Below are 20,328 nucleotides of genomic sequence, written 5' to 3'. Positions count from 1 at the left end.
CTTCCCTTCTCATGCTTTAGTCTTTTAACCTTCAGCACTTTTGTCCACAACTTATCCTTTTTCCATTTTGCACAAGTACCATAAGTTGTTAGATGAGGAAGCTTCCTTGTCCCAAGGACACTTGACGTCTTGTTTATTAAGAAAATAGATGATTGTCTTCTTATCATTATTTTTTTCTTTCAGATCTCCCAATTGAGATCTCATGAAGATGACCTTCCTTACTGCATTTTAGAGAGTACGTCTTCTAGTATTTCAATTAGGTCATTGTTGCACCATGATTGCAATCATCCTTGTTGCTTCTTCACCGAGATCATCATAACAACGAGGTCTTTATGATAGCTACACCAAGATAGGGATCAAGACCTTGCCTTCATCATAGCCAAGATCATGCCCATGACCTTGTCTTCATAACAGAATAAGATCATGACTGCTATTCTATTGTCACATCTTCACTGAGAACTTTACTATTCTTTTACTGAGTTAATCTCTGCGCTTTTGCTGAAACCATAACTATAACATTGAGATCTCGATATATATATATCTATATCTATATATATATATATATATTTATTACAGCGGTACCAAGATCTTCTCATAATCAATGTTGAGACCGAGATCATGATTTCATTCAGGTGGTATGACTTTCTTGAAGCAAGATCTTTACTATTGCTTCTTCATTATGTCAACGAGGTCTGTTGAGGTCTTTACTGTGACAATCACCATGATGACTGATTCATCATAGCTCCATTACTGTACTCTAGTTGAGCTCATCATCACACTGATTGTGATCATGTCAAGAGTGTATTTCAAAACTGTGATGATCCTTGTCACTCTTTTCTTATTATGTTGAGACAATAATTCTTTTCACTTCATCTCACTGTGTTGTAACTCTTGTTACGTTCATTGGGTCTCCTTATTATATCGAGATCACTACAGAGAAATCGTTTGGATCTTCTTCAGTATGGCAAGACTATAGCAACGCTGTTGAGAAATCATCGAGATCACAAGGAGACAGATCAAGATTGTATGTCTAGAATGTATCTCTTCATTCACCGAGATTGTAGTAGTTACTATTATTATCGAAACAGAACTTATTGCCGAGACAAAGTTCATCACTGAGATAGTGTATACATGCCGAGGCTGATCCATCCATGGATGACTGCGTTCTGGAATGAACTCCAAGTTGATGTACTGTAGAAGGATGTTAAGTTTAGGAATGTTCTATGCTTAGAGCAATTTATTTCAATTTTCACAGTTAGCTCAATATCTTTTCTAGTTTAGCAATCACTTCAGCATTAAAGTAAACTGCAGATAGAACATAAACATAAATCGCAAAAGACAAGCCAAGACAAGAGGACACAAGATGTGGCACTAGCCAGGGACAAACCCTAATGTGGGGAAACCCTTGATCAATTCTTCTTGTATTTTCTTCAATAATTTAGCAGAGAGAGAGAGAGAGATAGTACATTTACAACAGAAGTCAACACTTTGACTTGACAAGATAAGAACATAGATCTTCTCTAAAAAGATGTCTCGTGAGGTATTTGATATGGACTCATGTGATTCCATCACCCTATCAGAGTGCTGCACCAAGCTGCACCATCATACCATGTCCATCATCACAGAGCTGCACCATGCTAGATCACTGCTGAGCTGTACCTCATCATGTTCTACCCATCTTGTTGCTCTTCATCATCATTCTGCACACATCATGCTGCTGCACCGTATCATCATGCTGCACCTCCATGTGCTGCATCTTCAAATTGTACCTTACTGTGCCCATCATGTTGCATCCCCTTGTGCTACATCTTGATACACTTATGCTGCACCTTGATACACCATGCTGCACCTTGATACACTTGTGCTGCACACCTTGATACACATATGTTGCACCATAACTTCTGTCATGCTTCCATACTGCCTTAGTCATGCTGCCACACAGCCTTAGCAGCTGCCACACTGTCTTAGTAGCTAGATAGACTATGATCCCACAATCCTAGGAAACACACAATGCTTATCTGTGTGTTATAGGAGCTAGGTATATGTACCAGTTCCTTTATCTAGACTGCTGATAAGAACCTTTTGTGACAACACATAGGATCTCATCATCTGAAGAGACCTCTCTCTTTAATTTGATTGGTATTTAGGACAACAGACAAGATGTGCACCTAAAACACAACAATGTCTATTTCTTACAACAGATAGGAGGTGTAGAAGACTGTGTTTGCTGTTGTTCCTTACTGTGACTGGTTAGGGCACCCATGTGCTACAACAACCCTCAAACAGTCACCTAAAACATCCCTCAAAAACTGCGGCCTTGTCAAGGGAGGGTCTCCTCCATTTGTGTCACTGTTTTGGGTACTTTTCAGCCCAAGAAGCCTCCACGCTATCCCTATTTTAGTTAGGCAAGCCCTGCAACCTACCACAGGGATTGCTGTCACCTATTAGCCAACCAAATAGTGTCACCCTTACCTTAAAGCTGCCCACAAACAGTCCACAATTCTCCTTACCTAACTCGGCCTCTTTGTGGCATGGAACATCCCTCCATGCAGTCACCAAGAGGTTCTAACAACCCTAAACCACCCACACTGTCCCTACCTTCTTTGCTGGTCAGGGCAGCGAGTTTACTACCTCTTTTCTAGCATCTAAGGGCTGTCTCAAACAATGTATACATTAGGGCATCTAAGGTATGATAAGACTGCGTTTAGGGTCAGCTGTTAGGCCTCCTTAACCGTGCTAGATCTCCCTTTGAACTGCGGCCAAACCTTCACAAGACCTGCGGCTAGGGCATCCTTCTTTTACAACGAATAGGGTCTCCTTCTAGACCTGCGTTTAGGGCTTCCTCCTCTTAGACTTCTCTTGCACTAAAACCCAAAAGAAGTGGAGAGAAATCAAGAGTGAAGTGTGTACAAATGACAATCAAGTCACCTCTTTTTATACTAAAACATTGAGCACATGTGGGGTTTAATTGGTTGCTGGCCGACCTTGACAAATTTTCCTATAACACAAATAAATTCATAACTCCATGAATACTTATCGGAATCAGATGATCTTAGATCAATCCTACACCTCTCAATGAGAGGGATCCAAGAAAAATATCAGCTGCCATAAATAAGATGACCCACATGGAGTTTGGCGCTAGTTTCCAATTTTAACACTCCCTCTCAACTAGGGAGAACTCCATCCGCTGATCCATCTGTTCGACTGTACTATCTTTGCCATTAGTGCCCTGCACTGCTTTGCTCTGTTGAACCATGAAGAAAAATAATTGGTCGAGAATGTCTCATACCATTCTCTACTGACTCGAAGTCAGTTTTATATGAGGAGAGTGTGTCATACCACTCTTACTAACCCGAAGTCAGTTACATTGATCTCAGATCAATATCACAAGAGAGTGTCTCAAACCACTCATACTGATCCAAGATCAGTTTCATTGATCCTAGATCAATGGAGGTCATCCTAGCATAGGGAGTACGGTAGATACAACGATGCGTCCATCAATAGTACTACTATGGTACCTAACCCCATTTCCCTGCTCATTGATCAGATGAGAGGTACTTCCCATCAGTCCTAGACTGCATGGGTAGGATGTTCTTCCCATGAGTCCCAGACTGCATGGGTAGGATGCCTCGACAAGAGAACTAATCATCCTGTCCACAGGAGAACGAATCATCCTGTCCCATAATGGCCACAGGAGAACTAATCATCCCGGTCCACAGGAGAACTAATCATCCTGTTCCACAGTTGCCACGGGAGAACTAATCATCCCAACCCACAGGAGAACTAATCATCCTGTTCCATAGTCACCACGATGTATCACAGGGAAAGGTTGAACCTGTCACCCTGTACATATTGCACCACCAGGGGAGGGTGAGTCGCCCTGTGGTCGTATGTCGGTCCAGTAAGTACCCCAAGCCCCCTAGAGCTCCCCGAGCTCAATGCATGCAACATGCAGGACCCTTATATGAAGGTCTCTCAACGACTCCAAGTCGTTTAGGAAAGTCACAGATTTGACCTTTCCCCGGGGCTTTGACAAAATGCCTGCGACCTGTACATCAGTCTTAATGCGATGGAGCCTCCTTGCTCATCGACGTACCATATCCCAGATAAGGTAGTATCTGATGTCTATCTGCTGGAGCAATCATTGAATACGGGATTCCTCAACAATCGAATTCCTCGGTTGTCATAAAGGATCACGGTGGTATTCATCATGTGTACAAACAACTCACTGAAAAGCTTCCACAACCAGGCAACTTCATACGAGGTCATACTCGTGGCTATGTATTCGGTCTCGGCGATGCTTCTAGCAACCAATTTTTGCTTCCTGCTCATCCATGATATCAAAGCAGAACCCAAAAGAACCAACACTAAGGAGTGCTCTAGTGATTGTCGATACTGTCAACCCAGTCAAAGTTCGAATAATCATGCACCTTTATATTTCCGAGAGTGTATCTTAATTCATGACAGATTGTGCCCCGAAGATATCTCAGAAGATTCTTGGCACCAATTCAGTGAGGCTCAACCAAATATGAGCTCACCATGCTAGCTGCAAAACATATATCCGGATGGAAGTTCACCAAGAACATGAATGCAAATGAGTTTATGAAACTCAGAGGCATTTCCCAAATTTGGTCTGGCATCACCATCATATAACTTCTGAAAGTTAAGATCCTCAAGATAGTCTCGAGCTTGTAGTTTACCATTCCATATTCAGAATCCAACTCCCTCTTACTTCTGCAAGTGAGAGGTCCTACACTTGTCAGAAATAGTTCGTTCTCAGAAGGTGCCGGTATGAGAGGTTTATCATCCACAACCTTCAAACAATGGCTTGGATCAGCTTCACTCTTAGTGAATCTCAGCTTCATCTGAGAGCTATAAATCCTCTCATATCAAACCCGGGGTGATTTGCTTCAAGCCATAGAGTGCTTTCTTTCACCTGCACATATGAGATTCCCGATCATGAATCTCAAACCTCCTCGGGTTATTCCAAACCTGTGGACCTGCGATATGAGAGGAATGGTTCCCTTGTAAGATTTTCCTTCGGTACATCTCAGACATGTACGTTCATGCTCCTTTTGAATTCAGGCATCTCTGTCATCAACTGACTCATAGACCTCCGGTGCTGTGTGTCAATTGACATGGTCCCCAATGGACTTCCTGCAATTTGACACAAATTGCCAACCCTGAACCCATGAGTAAAAGCATCTTTGAAAATTTCATTTTCAAACACGTACCTTTCCATCGATGAATGCCCACCCTGAAACCATTGACTTCCATTGCCGAAATGGACACCAGGTTCTTCTTGTGATCAGGTACATAAAAGAGATTATGTAAATGAATCGAGTTACCCTCATTCAATCGAGGGGTAACACCCTTTCTGAGATAGGTGGCATCGGCTCCAAGTATGATCCCATGAATGTTTCCATCACTAACAAATTAGAGAGAGAGCACCCTTCTATCCGATGGAGTGCCTTGAAGCACTACAATCAATAAGCCAGATTCCCAAAGAATCTGAAGGAGAGGGCGAATACAAGATAACACTTCTTTATCTTATCAAAAACAACATTTGATTCTTCATACCTGGGGTTCCTTGCTTTCTTTGAAGAGTCGGCCATTTCCTTGATGACTTGCATTGTCATTCCTCTGATCATTGTAGATGTCCTTGGAATGATTGTTATCATCATCAAGTGATGTGTCCCTTCCCTTAGATCCAGACTTCCCATAGAAGTGATCTTCAGGTAGGCCATTAGAAACTTCCGCTATGCCATTTTGATAATATTCACTGCTTAGACTTCATCCTTGGTGAATTAGAAGAGGGATGAGGAATCCATTGATCCTTTTGTCCTTTCCCAGTTGTCTTTGGTGATTGTTCTTTCACTCTTGCTTGGGCTTTGTCTTCACCTCAGCTCGATACCTTGTTAAGTTTAGGTATATTCTATGCTTAGAGCAATTTATTTCAATTTTCACAGTTAGCTCAATATATTTTCTAGATTAGCAATCACATCAACATTAAGTAAACTGCAGATAGATCATAAACATAAATCGCAAAAGACAAGCCAAGACAAGAGGACACAAGATGTGGCGCTAGCCAGGGACAAACCCCAATGTGGGGAAACCCTTGATCAATTATTCTATTATGTTCTTCAATAGTTCAACAGAGAGAGAGAGATAGTACATTTACAACAAAAGTCAACACTTTGACTCGACAGGATAAGAACATAGATCTTCTCTAAGAAGATGTCTCGTGATTTAACTGGTATGGACTCATGTGATTCCATCACCTTATTAGAGTGTTGCACCATGCTGCACCATCATACCATGTCCATCATCATAGAGCGGCACCATGCTGCGTCATTGCTGAGCTGTACCTCATCATGTTGTACCCATCTTGCTGCTCTTCATCATCATGCTGCTGCATCGTATCATCATGCTGCACCTCCTTGTGCTGCATCTTAAAACTATACCTTAATGTGCCCATCATGCTGCATCCCCTTGTGCTGCATCTTGATACACCATGCTGCACCTTGATACACTTGTGCTGCACACCCTGATAGCTCCACAGTCCTAGGAAACACACAATGCTTATCTGTGCTCCACAGTCCTAAGAAACACACAATGCTTATCTGTGTGTTATAGGAGCTAGGTATGGGTAGTAGTTCCTTTATCTAGATTGCTGATAAGAACCTTTTGTGACAACACATAGGATCTCCTCATCTTAAGAGACCTCTCTCTTTAATTTGACTGGTCTTTAGGACAATGGACAAGAGGTGCACCTAAAACACAACAATGTCTCTTTCTTACAACAGATAGGAGGTGTAGAAGACTGTGTTTGCTATTGTTCCTTACTGTGACTGGTTAGGGCACCCATGTGCTATAACAACTCTCAAACAGTCACCTAAAACATCCCTCAAAAACTGTGGCCTTGTTAAGGGAGGGTCTCCTCCATTTGTGTCACTGTTCTGGGTAATTTTCAGCCCAAGAAGCCTCCACACTATCCATATTTTAGTTAGGCAAGCCTTGCAACCTACCATAGGGATTGTTGTAACCTATGTAACCGGATTCGTCCAAACCCCCTGTCGAATCCGAATCTGAGAATCGAATACGATTCAACAGGAATTCAAATCCCAGAACAGGATTCGACGTGTCCGTACAGGATTCGTACGAATCCCATACGAATCCCGTACGGGCACATCAAATCCCGATTGTGGGATTCGAATCCCAAGAATATGACTTTTGCGGGTTAAAAACAATGAATTTGTAATATAGGTCCATATGTAATATAGGTCACCTTAATATACACAAAAGGTAAAATATATAGGAACAAAAACAGAATGTTGAATCACATGATGATGGCGGTTATTAGTGAAGAAATGGGATGCTTTAGGTCTCATTTCAAAAGCTTAATATGCTATTGTCTACATGATCAAGGTATATGTGCCCAATACATGGATGTTTCACACCAGACTAACCTAGATCTGACCATAAGAAATTCAGTCAATTTACTAGCCAAATATTTGTTGGACCAAACATGCTAGCATTGGCATTATGTAACCATTTTAGTGGTTGTGTCATATAATGTTAGTTGTTATCATATGTGACCAATAAGGAACACTAGTTAGTGACAAGTGCCACGTTGTTAAACTGCCATAACTTCCTAAAGTTGCCATACATATGTAATATGAGATGGCATATGTGAGAATGTGGTGTGCCTGTGTCTTTATTGCCCAATTCACAAACAATTCATTAACATGGGATAAACACCAAGTTTTCCCTCTAATAGCACACTGGAAAGAATTTCAATGCCAGAAGCACAATAAGCAAGATTAAGTATGCAAAATGAGTGCCAAAATCAGGTTTAATAAGGAAATAATTGCGCCACAACAGAGTTTTTCCAATAAATTGTAAATAACTTGCCACTAAAAATAGTTTCCGATTCCTTGGACCCTATCCAATCACTTTTTGTTTGCTTCTCGTTGTGTTTTGGCTGCTTTGAAGTTTGTACTAAATGAAAATGTTCGTCCATCATTCTTTATGCATAAAATTTTATTTGACTACATTGTAATCTCCATTGCAGAGGCCATTGGTTACTAATATTTTGTTTCTAGCAATGTTGCATTAATTGTTATCGGGATAATATCGGCGCGAGGAAAAAATCGGAAAAATCGTAATTATCGGGAAATAATCGTTCGGTACAAAAATATTCATTTTTTTTTCATTTTTTTCAAATTTTTTAATATCTAAACCATCTACAACATAAAATAAATACATTGACACATAAATATGATAAAAGAACTAATATATAAGATGTTTAAGATCATTTCTAGTGCTAAAATCACAAATAACATTGAATCATGTCTTGAATAGTAAGTCCTGACTCCTGAGTCCCAACTCAGCCTCAAAATATCAACAAAAAATATAATAATGTATCTCATCATGTAATAATGTCATATACAATTAAATGAAGAAAATAACTAAAGTCTAATCCTATTGATTTCCTCTGCCCCTCTTGCGAGAAAATGCCACAACTTTCCTTTTCCCTCTAGATGTAGATGCTGGTGCCCGTGCTGGTGGAGATGGCAGTGGAGTTTGATGTGCTCTAGAAGCTGAAGAACTAGAAGTAGGAGCTATAGTAGGTAGACCACGTCCTCTACTGGTGGCAAGGGTAGCTTGGGCAGGTGGTGTCACCTCCTCCTCTTGTTCCTCCTGCTTCTCCTCCTGCTCCCCCTCCACTACATCCTGCACTAACCAATCATCAGCAGACTCCATGAGAGGCCTCTCGGCCTCAACCCTCCATGCAACAGTGATGTCAATCCCATCCAATGAAATGGCATCCACATCAGGTGTCCTCTCAAGTTGCCTCACCCACAATCGAAGATTGTAGTTGAGGGTACAAAATCCCTTCTTATCATGATTTCAGAGGCCGGATTCTTCAAAATGAAAAGTGTGACTACACCAAAGATTGGAGGATTTTAGGGCATCATGGGCACAAACAGGATGCACTGTTATGTCAGATGGTTGGACTGACCAAAAGGGGAGAACCCTTATAAACTTCTTGATTAGTTGTCGCAAGGGGACTATGTTTATCAAATTTGTTGATGCATCTGCACAAATCAAAGATGCAAGAACTTTGTATGATTTTCTAGATGTGTTTATTTTGGAGGTGGGTGCAGAAAATGTTATCCAAGTCATAACGGACAATGCTGCAAATTATGTTGCTGCTGGCAGGATGCTTATGGACAGGCATCCTACTTTATTTTGGACACCTTGTGCTACACACTGTATTGATTTGATGTTGGAGGACATACGGAAAATTCCCTTTGTCAAAGATATTGTTGATTCAACCAAAAGCATTACAAAATTTATATATAACCATACATCTGTGCTTAGCTTGATGAGAAGATTCACCGACAACAAAGAGTTGGTGTGCCCCGCCATTACACGGTTTGCCACCAGTTTCATATCTCTTCAATCCCTCTTGAATTCTATGTGGGATGTGAAGAGAATGTTTCTTTCAGAGGAGTGGTGTGCTTTGCTAATGATCCACAAACCAGAGGGAGAGGCCGTATGCAAACTAGTTTCATACCAGGAAGACTTCTGGGCGGGAGTGCATGAGGTGTACGCCGTTACTGAATCTTTGGTAAAGGTTCTTCGGTTGGTTGATGGTGAGAAGCCCGCAATGGGCTATTTGTATGAGGCCATGGACAGGGCCAAAGAAGCTATTCGGGCCTACTATGATGGTAAGGGAGATGATGGGTTTCAGAGACAACTCCTCCTATGGGGAGTGATTGATGAGCGATGGAACAACACACTCCATCATCCCATTCATGCTGCTGGGCTTTTCCTGAACCCTGCATTTTCTTACGCATGTGGGTTTGATTTTGATGCTGAGATCATGGATGGATTCTTATCCTGTGTCCAGAAGATGGTGCGATCTCCAGAACAACGTATAGAGATCTCTAAACAAATTGAGACATATAGGATGGTAAGTGGCACATTTGGCTTTGAGATGGCTGCCAATGATAGGACGATTAAAATGCCAGGTATTTTTTAGTTTGTAACTTTGTTTCAAATTTCATTGTCTCTTCAAATTCCATTTTTTTCTTATGTTTATTTAAAATTTTATTTGTAATTTTGTTGTAGATGCATGGTGGTAGGGTACCCCTTTTGCAAAAGCTTGCCATTCGCATCCTCAGCCAAACATGTAGCTCCTCATGATGTGAGCACAACTGGAGTGTATTTGAAAAAATACACAACAAGAAGCGCAACAGGTTAACACTTAAACATTTAAAATATTGCAAATTTCCAAATAAATTTTTGAATTCATTAAACGATATTTTTTTATAATTATTAATTATTATTTCATGATCTTTGTATAGGTTGGAGTCCCAACGACTCAATGACATGGTCTACGTTTATTACAATCTTCGATTGTGGGTGAGACAACTTGAGATGACACCTGATGTGGATGCCATCTCATTGGATGACACCACTGCTGCATGGAGGGTTGAGGTTGAGAGGCCGATCATGGAGTTTGCTGATGATTGGTTAGTGTAGGATGTAGTGGAGGGGGAGGAGGAGCAGGAGCAGGAGGAACAGGAGGAGGAGGTGACACCACCTGCCCAGGCTACCCCTGCCACTAGTAGAGGACGTGGAATACCTCCTATAGCTCCTACTTCTAGTTCTTCAGCTTCTAGAGCACATTAGATTCCACTGCCATCTCCACCAGCACGGGCACCAGCATCTACATCTAGAGGGAAAGGGAAAGCTGTGGCATTTTCTTACAAGAGGGGCAGAGGAAATCAATAGGATTAGACTTTAGTTATTTTCTTCATTTTATTGTATATGACATTATGACATGATGAGATACATTATTATATTTTTTGTTGATATTTTGAGGTTGAGTTGGGACTCAGGAGTCTGGGCTTACTATTCAGGACATGATTCAATGTTATGTGTGATTTTAGCACTAGAAATGATCTTAAACATCTTATATATTAGTTATTTTATCATATTTATGTGTCAATGTATTTATTTTATGTTGTGGATGATTTAGATATTAAAAAAACTGAAAAATGAAAAAAAATGAATATTTTTGTACCGAACGATTATTTCCCAATAATTACGATTTTTTCTGATTTTTTCCTCGCGCCGATATTATCCCGATAACGATTAATGCAACATTGGTTCTATGAGCCTAAATGAAAGATCTGGAACCATTTTCACTCGACCACAAGCCTTGTCACTAGGTATATTTAACTAACCTAACACTATAGTGATGATCGTCCTGCTCTCATACATTCAACATTGCATAGTGGTGGGGGCTAAGTATATAGTTTGTGAAATATGACTTGTATAAATGTAAAGAAGGGGTTAAGCTTCCCTTCTCGGAACATTTTATCAAGGTTACAGGAAACATTAGTTGAGGAAGAAATGTGAGGTGAGTTGGATTTTACTGAAGCAGTTATTTTAGTTTTTAGGAATAGAGGATAGATTTGAAGTAGGGTTTTTCACAGATATGTGGCCATAAAAGAGCAAAGATATAAAGTTCAAACCTAACCACTGATGGGCTACAAACCAATTTCATTCTAAATTCATTGTAGAAACCAATACCTTTTGACTCCACTGATAGGTGATTTCTGCGTGACATTGGGGATATGCATTTTAATTTTTAGATGCACCTTTTGTTGAATTTTCTAGGTCAATTAGGCCTAGGTAAAATTTTCAACTTTGGTAACTACTTCTAATGATGTATTAAACTTTAGAGCATTCAAATTTAACAATTAGAGCAGATAATCATCAAATAGAGATCAGTAGAGATCACAATAGAGAAACAAGACAATGAACAACAGTATTTATCCTGGGAAAACGGGAAAAACCCAGCGACCTTTCCTTATGAGAGAGAATCCAAATTTGTCCAATATGAAACCAGTCAAAGTCAACCCTTTGACCAACAAATAATCCAAGTCAATATAAGTCAGCAGAGAAAAACTATCTTCAAGAATGTACCCAATCAAAATTCTGGTCAACAATCAACTTTCTGTACTTCAGCAGCTTGGTCAACGCAGGAGTCAAATTATGGTCAATGCAGAAGTCAACAGGTCCAAAGATCACAGACTGGTCAACAGGTCCGAAAAGGTCAGCAGGCTGAGATTCCACAGAATCACAAAATATTTGTGCTTCCAGTCAAAGCAGTCAAACAGAGCAGAAAAGCTGCAGTCAATGCTAGTCAAAAGTCAGATAGATGAATCAACGCTGGTCAAACTTTAGTTCTGTCTCCTTAGCATGTGCCAATTGTCTTCTGTAGTTCATAGGTTGAATTGATGAGTGTATGTTTCCAAAATGAGCTCCAATGTGGCCAATATATAGTGGTCAAACTTCAAAGGGTGGGCTTATGAACTTTGAAAAGCCACCTCTTCAAGTGGAGCCAACCTGCCTATTAGTGAGCCGATCTGTGCAGGATAAAAATTAATTTGTCTTTTATAATTTCCAATGAGAGTACCGACCGAAGCTACATTTTTCAACACCTTTGATCTAGGATCCAGTCACTTTGCTTATTAATCAAATGGTCTAACTGGAATATTAATAAATGTTTTTAACTGTTAACTAGCTCCATCACTTGGAACTCATGAGGATGTTTGACACAAGCTACCTATGGGCCAAACAGGGAGACCATATTAAAAGATCACTTCCATTAGAAGTTTGTTTAGTTCCCATACAGTGTTTTCTGTGTACCAAATCGTTACTTTTCTAATCTACCATGTATAACATTTCCTGCTTCTTAATGATGTGCTATTTGTCTACAAGTGGGACTCAAATCTCTCTTTTCATATTTTCTGCAACTAATTTGGCATTCTGCACATGTTTTTTGGAATCTCTCTCTCTCTCTCTCTATATATGTGTGTGCGTGTGTGTGTGTGTGTGGAGTTCTTTGCTCCTAGGTGGAATTCTTTGCTTCTAGGATATTTTGTGAAGATTGCTCTTGATGCTCCCACTTCTCGTTTCTTGCAACATTGGAAGAGATTGCTCATTCAAGCAGAACTCGTATTCTACATGAAACAACCCATACTTAGTCATGATCAGGGGAAAACAATTAGGGTGTGGCTAGCCATACTTAGATTTTCATTTACAAGATATTGAACAAAGGTCTAATATTGTCGTTATTGATGTGTGTACCTGCCAACTCACTGTTATAGACTGGTAGGATTCTATAATCCAGTGTTACGAACATCTCTATAACATCCCGATTTTATCTTGAAATCACAACTTTTAGGCCTATCCGATGTTTGCCGATTTTTAAAGATATTTTTATGGTATCTTAATTTTCCAGATGTTTGCCAATTTTTAACCGATATTTTCCCGATTTTCCCGATTTTTTATTTTATTTTCCGAACCCTTGCCGATTTGATCCCGATGCCGATGTTCACAACATTGCTATAATCTATGTTACCAAAATATGAAAATGTGAAACTGAATGCCAAATGGGAAGGAGATGAGAAATGGGCCTAGAGGGTTTTGAGGGCTAAAATATGTGAAGTCACCCTCCCTCCCTGCATATATTATGCATATAAAATTGATTAGTAATATATTAATGTAATGTGAAGATTGGAATGAGAATGAGAGTGGGCACAAGATCAGAGCAACAAATTGGTCTCCTGGTCAGGTTTTTGATAACATAGCTATCAATAGCTTCATTAAGGGATATTTTCTGCCACTTTTATTGCAACCATGATTCACTTGATGAATAAAGCTGTCAAAAAAATTGAAATATGTTTGATTCATTTAAGTTTGGCTTTTATATATAAGTAGATGTTGTTTCTCCAAATTGCTTTTTTAATAGGGAGATAATTATTTTTGAGCCTCCCTCTACTTCTAGTCCTTTAAGACCTTTATCACAATCCAAATCTGCCTCTTCTACACTAGTCTACAAAGCCAAAAATAAACAGAAGGCCCTTACCTCTTCATTCTTAAGAAGAATGCATCCATACACTGCAAGACATGGTCTCTTGAAGCTCCATGCGAATTTAGCTTTATATAGCTTGGGCTTGGATAATTCCTCAAGATCACTACTTGTCTGAAGATACGACCTTTCTTCAGAATGAGAATACAACATTGTTGTTGGATGAGAGACTTTTGTATTTAATTTTGGAAAGTCTTAAAGATCTTACTTCTGTATAATTATTATTATTTTTTTCTTTCGCAAGCCTCTCTTAAATTAGTTTGGATGACTTCCTTGAAATGGATACCTTTACCACGTAATAAAAATAAAGAATTGCTTGCATTGTTGCTGTATAGATTTTTTTTTTTTTAAAGTACCTATCTTTCTTACAAGGAACAGACCCCATTCATACCAAAACAGTCAGAAACTATGAAATGGGTTGGAAATGTGCCTGAAACATTCTGGGCACCTTTCATGATTTGGAAACGTATCCCGAAACAAGTTGAGTGTTTCAGTTTGAGACCTTGCATTTTGGCACGTTAATGAAGTTTTCTGGGCCCACCCAAGTGCCCATGAGGATTGTGGGACCCATGGAAAGCCTAGAAACCGATAATATATGGAAAAATAAAAGACAATTATTCTCTAATTAATTCTAAAGCTAGTTATTTTATTTTTACTTTCATTTGAAAAAAAAGAAGAAAATCTCTGGAAACTCTAACATCGTTTCTTTTTCTATAAGCAACCTCCTCCTTTCACTCATTCATCACGCTGTCTTCACAACAAGGGTTTCCTCTTCACATTGATGGTGATGACGGTGAAAGTGGAACCTCTTCTTCCAATTCACGATCTAGGTCATGTTATATTTTGGCACATACAGCCTCATATATATGAAGGCTGGTTTTTGTTGTATAGTCCTCATCTATGGCGGCTTCTACTTTCTGCATAATGTAATCATCTGTGGGAGTGGATATAGACATGAGTTTCCTTTAAAAATGCCATTTGTGCGTATCAATCGTATTGTCTTTCAAGATAATGTGTTATTTAAAATCTCTCTCTCTCTCTCTCTCTCTCTCTTCTTTTGTGCGTATATGTATATATACACCTCTTATCCCCAGTGTACCTGTTTCTTGCGGGGGAGAGGGGGTGACATGTTTCCATGACCTTGCCATTCCCGAATTCTGTACCCCTGTACCCAGCGCTTTAGTGTTTAAGGGACTCAAGGAATCTTAGCAAATGTCCCCAATCTGCTGGGAACTTCATCAGGGACTCGGGGACTTGCTGGCTGTCCAGAAGATGTTCTGATCAAGTTTCAAGGATGTTCCAGACAGATTTTGGGGATGTTCTGGGGCATATTTCAGGGATGCTCTTGGCAGATTTTGAGGATATTCTGGATGTGCATCTTTAGTTTTGACATTTCTGAGTTTTCATGCTTCAAATGGAGATTGATGATTGGACGATATGATAATTCTTTCCATCCATATTTTTTGTTTATTCTGAATCTAAATCTACTGTACAAGTTTCAGATTAAAACATGGGTTTTTGTATGATCAGTTTCGGTTCGGGTTTCTGGTGATTTGATTTTTGTCTTTTCAGCAACAACATTACAGCAAGCAAAGCCTCCATGTCAAAAAACCAGGAATGCAACATTTCAAGGGGCTGATCCTTATGGTTATTGCTCTTGATCTTCTCAAATTTTGGCCCTTGGGGTTATCTTAGCTTTTACATAATGTAAATATGTTTTTAGGAGACTTAAGTCCAGTTCTTCCACCATCCCAACCTCAAGCATTGTGAAAACAATCAGATAGTAGTGACTTAGATTGGGTACTAAATGTTTGAATAAATTCCTATTCAATCTCCTCCTCCATCTAAAATATTAACCTAATCTCTTTATAGAACCAAAGTGTTTTGTAGTGATTTCCAACACAGTTGTAAAAATTTGCAAGACCTCTGGAGAAGGGAATGTCTTTTAAGTTTAATATAATCATCATTAACAAGAAATATGAGGAAGAAACACTGCTTTAGGGACAGTTCTTTGTCTCATGGACCTCATTGTAAATTGTAAATAGCCCAAGATTTTTGAGAATTGGCAAAAGTAAAGGCTGTGCATAATATGATATAGTATATAGCCTATTATGCTTACAAGCAACTACAAAAGCTTATGGTAAATTCTCGATTTTTAATATTTTCTGATATATACATATATTTTATTACTGTTTCCAACCCGCTGTCCCCTGAAAGATTTTGGGGTGTGCTCTAGCCATCCCTGGGATGTATACCCTGACCCTGCCATTCTCCCCATCCCAAAAACCAGTGCAACATAGCTATTTCCAGGGAAATTCGTTACCTCCTAAAATTGACTCTATCTACATGTGGTTCACAGAAAAAAATCCAGGAATTTATTCTAGGTGTCAGGTTTTAGCTTTTATCCTAGAGAATTAGTGTGTTTCAACTTCAAATAATAATGGAAATCAATTTGATTTTAGAAGTTTTAATTAGGGAGTCGATATTCAAGGAAAATTATTTGTAGATGGTTATCATACTGGAATTTGGTGTCACTTATTAACATTGTATGACAATTTTCTAATGGTAATTTTCTTCCTGTATTTTTTCCCAAAGAACATCGTCATATTTCCATCGAGGTCTGTGGCAATTGAAAATGCTTTGCGACTGTTTTCACCAAAACTTGCATTGGTCGATGAAAATCTTACAAGAAACTTGCCCAAGAGGTGGCTTACTTCTTTGGCAATTGAGGTATGTGTTGAGATTTTTTGCATATTTCACCGTTGTCATAGTCCTTGATGTAGGTATTTACAATAAATCTTTATAAAAACATTCCTTTGTTCTTGGATCTTCTTCTATCAGAAACAAGCAAATGCAGAGTGTTCTTCTGAAGTGGTGACTGTAATAGAAGCACCGCATCGATCTGATCTGATGATTGAATTGATAAGGAAGCTGAAGCCACAGATTGTAGTAACAGGTATGGCAGATTTTGAGGCAAAAACTTCCACATCTTTTGAACAAATTCTTGATGAAACCCGACAAATCGGTTGTCGCCTTTTCCTGGATATGTCCAATCATCTTGAATTGTCTAGTTTACCTGGTAAAAATGGGATACTGAAATATCTGGCAACAAATAGACTACCCTCACATGCAGCAATCTTTTGTGGGCTCGTCAAGAATCAGGTTAATGTGAAATGCTTATAACAAAATTTATCGCTTAATTTCTTGGATTTTACTGGGCTATCAATGCTTCTTTATTCAATAACTGAATTGTTGAAGTCAATATCTTTTTCAGGTCTACTCAGATCTAGAGGTTGCCTTCATAATCTCTGAAAGTGAAGAGGTCCTTACTGCCTTAGCAAAGACTATGGAGTTGTTACAGAGTCGAACTGCTCTATTTAGCCAGTATTATTATGGTTGTCTTTTCCATGAGCTTCTAACTTTTCAGCTTCCAGATCGCCATCAAACTGCAAAGGTTTTACCCACTTTATCCTCTGTAGTGCTGTTTGCTTCTTTCCCCTTGGTGTGTTTCTGAGTACTTGAATTTCATTAGTTTGTTGTCTTGTTTTCTGCCAGAGGTTATGTACAGAGGAAAAGTCAGCTAACATGATTGGGGTAGCAGATTCTGCTATTAGGGTTCTCAATAAAGCAGAACTTTCAAACCCCGACCTGAAGGACGTGGATGTAATTCATATGGACCTAGATCAAAGTGCTCTTACAATTCCCTCTTCTGTGAAAGAAGCAGTATTTGAAAGTTTTTCAAGACAGAATATTACAGATGCTGAGACTGATCTTGGACTAGGTATTAAGGATTTAGTTAAAACCAAATATGGATTTCCACCAGAGCAATGTAAGGAAATTTTCCTTGGTGATAGCCCCCTGGCTTTGTTCACCAAGTTAGTACTAGTCTGTATTCAAGAGGGTGGAACATTATGCTTTCCTACTGGTTGCAATGGAAATTATGTTAATGCGGCTGAATTCCTGAAAGCAAATATTGTTAGTATTCCAACAAGTTTTAACGCTAAATTCAAACTGACAGATCAGATAGTTGAACAGCACTTCAGGTCTGTAAAAAGACCATGGCTTTATATTTCTGGTCCTACGATCAATCCAACAGGTTTGATTTACACTAATGAAGAAATATGCTCCATTCTTGCTGTGTGTGAGAAATATGGCGCACGAGTAATTCTCGATACTTCTTTCTGTGGTCTCGAATTTACATCAGAACAATCTACAATGTGGAGTTTGGAATCAGCATTTACCAAATCATCAAGCCCATCATTTTCCCTCTCTATTCTTGGAGGTTCATCATTTGAGATGCTGACTGCTGGTCTTGAATTTGGTTTCCTTATCTTAAATCACGTGCCACTGATTGAAGCATTCAAAGAATTTCCCAGCCTGAGCCGACCACATGGAACTATAAAGTACACTATTAAAAAACTGTTAGCTATGCATGGTAAAAAATCCAATGTTTTATCAGAAGCCATTTGCCAACATCAACAAATTTTGAAGAAAAGATTTGAGCAGATGAAGAAGGTATGCTATATTCCTCTATATTTACTTTGCATTTTGTTTATGTAGTTTCTTTATATTCACATTCCTCTTCCATTTGCTTTTTCGCTGCATATCAAGACTCTTTTGGACTGTGGGTGGGACGTAATTGATTGTGCTGGAGGAGTTTCAATGGTGGCACGCCCAACAGCTTATGAGGGTAAAACAATCCATTTAAGGCAGCCACTCAGCAATGCTACACATGAGGTCAAGTTGGATGAAAGAAACATTAGGGAAGCTATTATGAGAACAACTGGGCTATGCATCAACAGTAGTTCATGGACAGGGATACCAGGTTATTGTCGCTTTGCAATGGCGCTTGATGATGATCAATTCCAGCAGGCTTTGCAGTTGCTACTGAAATTTAAGAATTTTGTTCTTGAGAATGATCAGTCATCTTAAACATGGATGCATTCACACAAACACTTTTGTTGCGTTCAAATTTTCTTTTTTTTTTCACATGGTGGCCATCAGGGAATTGGTACCTGGCAAAAGGTGGCAATTGATTACCGGATAGTCATGGTGTGGCAGTAACCCATAAAGTAACGACAGAAATCCAGAACCAGCAAAAATTTAGAGTACTGACCTATTGGATAAATATGGGACATCTTTGAAATGGCTAGTGTTCTACTTTTTCCAGAAAGGTTTTTGAGGTCTTCCCCACTTTATCTGTGAAGACGTTGGTATATTGACATTGATTGTCAGTAGCATGGATGTTACAACTTTTAAGAATCGCTTTGCTGATGGTTGATATGCAATTCTAGCATGAAAATACCGCTTTGTGAAGACAAAGCTAATCTGATATTTTCTTTATTTCAGCTTCTGAGGAAGTAAAATCAATGAATATTACCGGTAGAATAGGAGAATGATAACTAATTTTTTGGGGGAGAAATTCATATTTACAATTCATGCAAATTGAGTAAATCATAATTTTTTTGGGCCAACTATTTGGCCAAATATTTTGCACTGCAGTATGTAATTTCTGATAAATATTGTTTTGAAATGATTAAATATTTATATTATATTTTTATACCATCACTGCAGTGTAATTTCTGGTCAATATTGTTTTGAAATTATTAAATATTTGTATTATATTTTTATACCATTTTTTTTGCACTATGATATATAATATGTGATGACTAATCAATATCGTTTTTGAAATTATTGCAGATATTATATTTTCATGTAATTATTTACTGTGATGTTTTTTCCTTATGCTTAACTTTTTTTCTCTATTCCAATGCTCTATTATGCTTAATTTCTATTATTATTCCAAAATGAAATGTTTTTCTGATTCCACAGCTCCAAACGTGCAAAATGTACACACCCGTTCTTCCCAAGCTTCTTTAGGCCTTTTTCACCGTCCCGTTTCACACCGAAGTTGATGTGAGTTGGTCCTTAATTGAGCAATAAGAACCTTTGCCCTCCATGAAATGCTAGCTTCAATGAACTCTTTTTGTTGTGAATCACACATAGGGTTGAATTCCTCAATATAATATTTTTTCTTTCTACCCAACTCTCTTCCCCATACCTTTTTACGAAACTTCTCCGTAACAAAATCATTTAGCTCTTGCTATTTGTGGGACAAACATTGAGGTAGATATTCCATTTTTGCATCCATGTGTAGTTTTGTTTCATCCATGTTTTCTTTCTTTCACTGATGCCTTCATTGAAGATAACATTAGGCCATCTACCTACTCTCATTTGTTCAATTCTTTTTAGGTATCTTATGAGCCGCACCATAGCAATTGCTTCAATGGAAGTTGCTCTTGTTTCACTCAACATTATCTCATAAGGTGCTCATGATCAAGTGTTTTTGGATTTTCTCAATTTGTTTCCAT

General features: G+C 38.8%; 1 protein-coding gene across 1 annotated transcript in view; it reads left to right on the top strand.

Annotated features, from left to right (window-relative positions):
• Positions 1-19,525, top strand: part of MMT (methionine S-methyltransferase) — a 113,968-nt gene extending 94,443 nt beyond the window's left edge. The window contains exons 8-12 of the mRNA XM_089395334.1: positions 16,553-16,687; positions 16,799-17,119; positions 17,232-17,411; positions 17,513-18,472; positions 18,569-19,525. Coding sequence (XP_089251460.1) covers positions 16,553-16,687; positions 16,799-17,119; positions 17,232-17,411; positions 17,513-18,472; positions 18,569-18,889 — 1,917 coding nt within the window. The 3' untranslated portion in view covers positions 18,890-19,525. The remainder of the gene's footprint in view (positions 1-16,552; positions 16,688-16,798; positions 17,120-17,231; positions 17,412-17,512; positions 18,473-18,568) is intronic.
• The last annotated feature ends 803 nt before the right edge of the window (positions 19,526-20,328 follow it).

The sequence above is a fragment of the Pinus tabuliformis genome, chromosome 1_2, assembly GCF_031772625.1.
Source record: "Pinus tabuliformis cultivar Carrire ecotype Pingquan chromosome 1_2, CPIR1, whole genome shotgun sequence".
Classification (NCBI taxonomy): domain Eukaryota; kingdom Viridiplantae; phylum Streptophyta; class Pinopsida; order Pinales; family Pinaceae; genus Pinus; species Pinus tabuliformis.
Note: the sequence above shows the minus strand (reverse complement) of the source record. Positions and strands in the feature narration are given on the sequence as shown.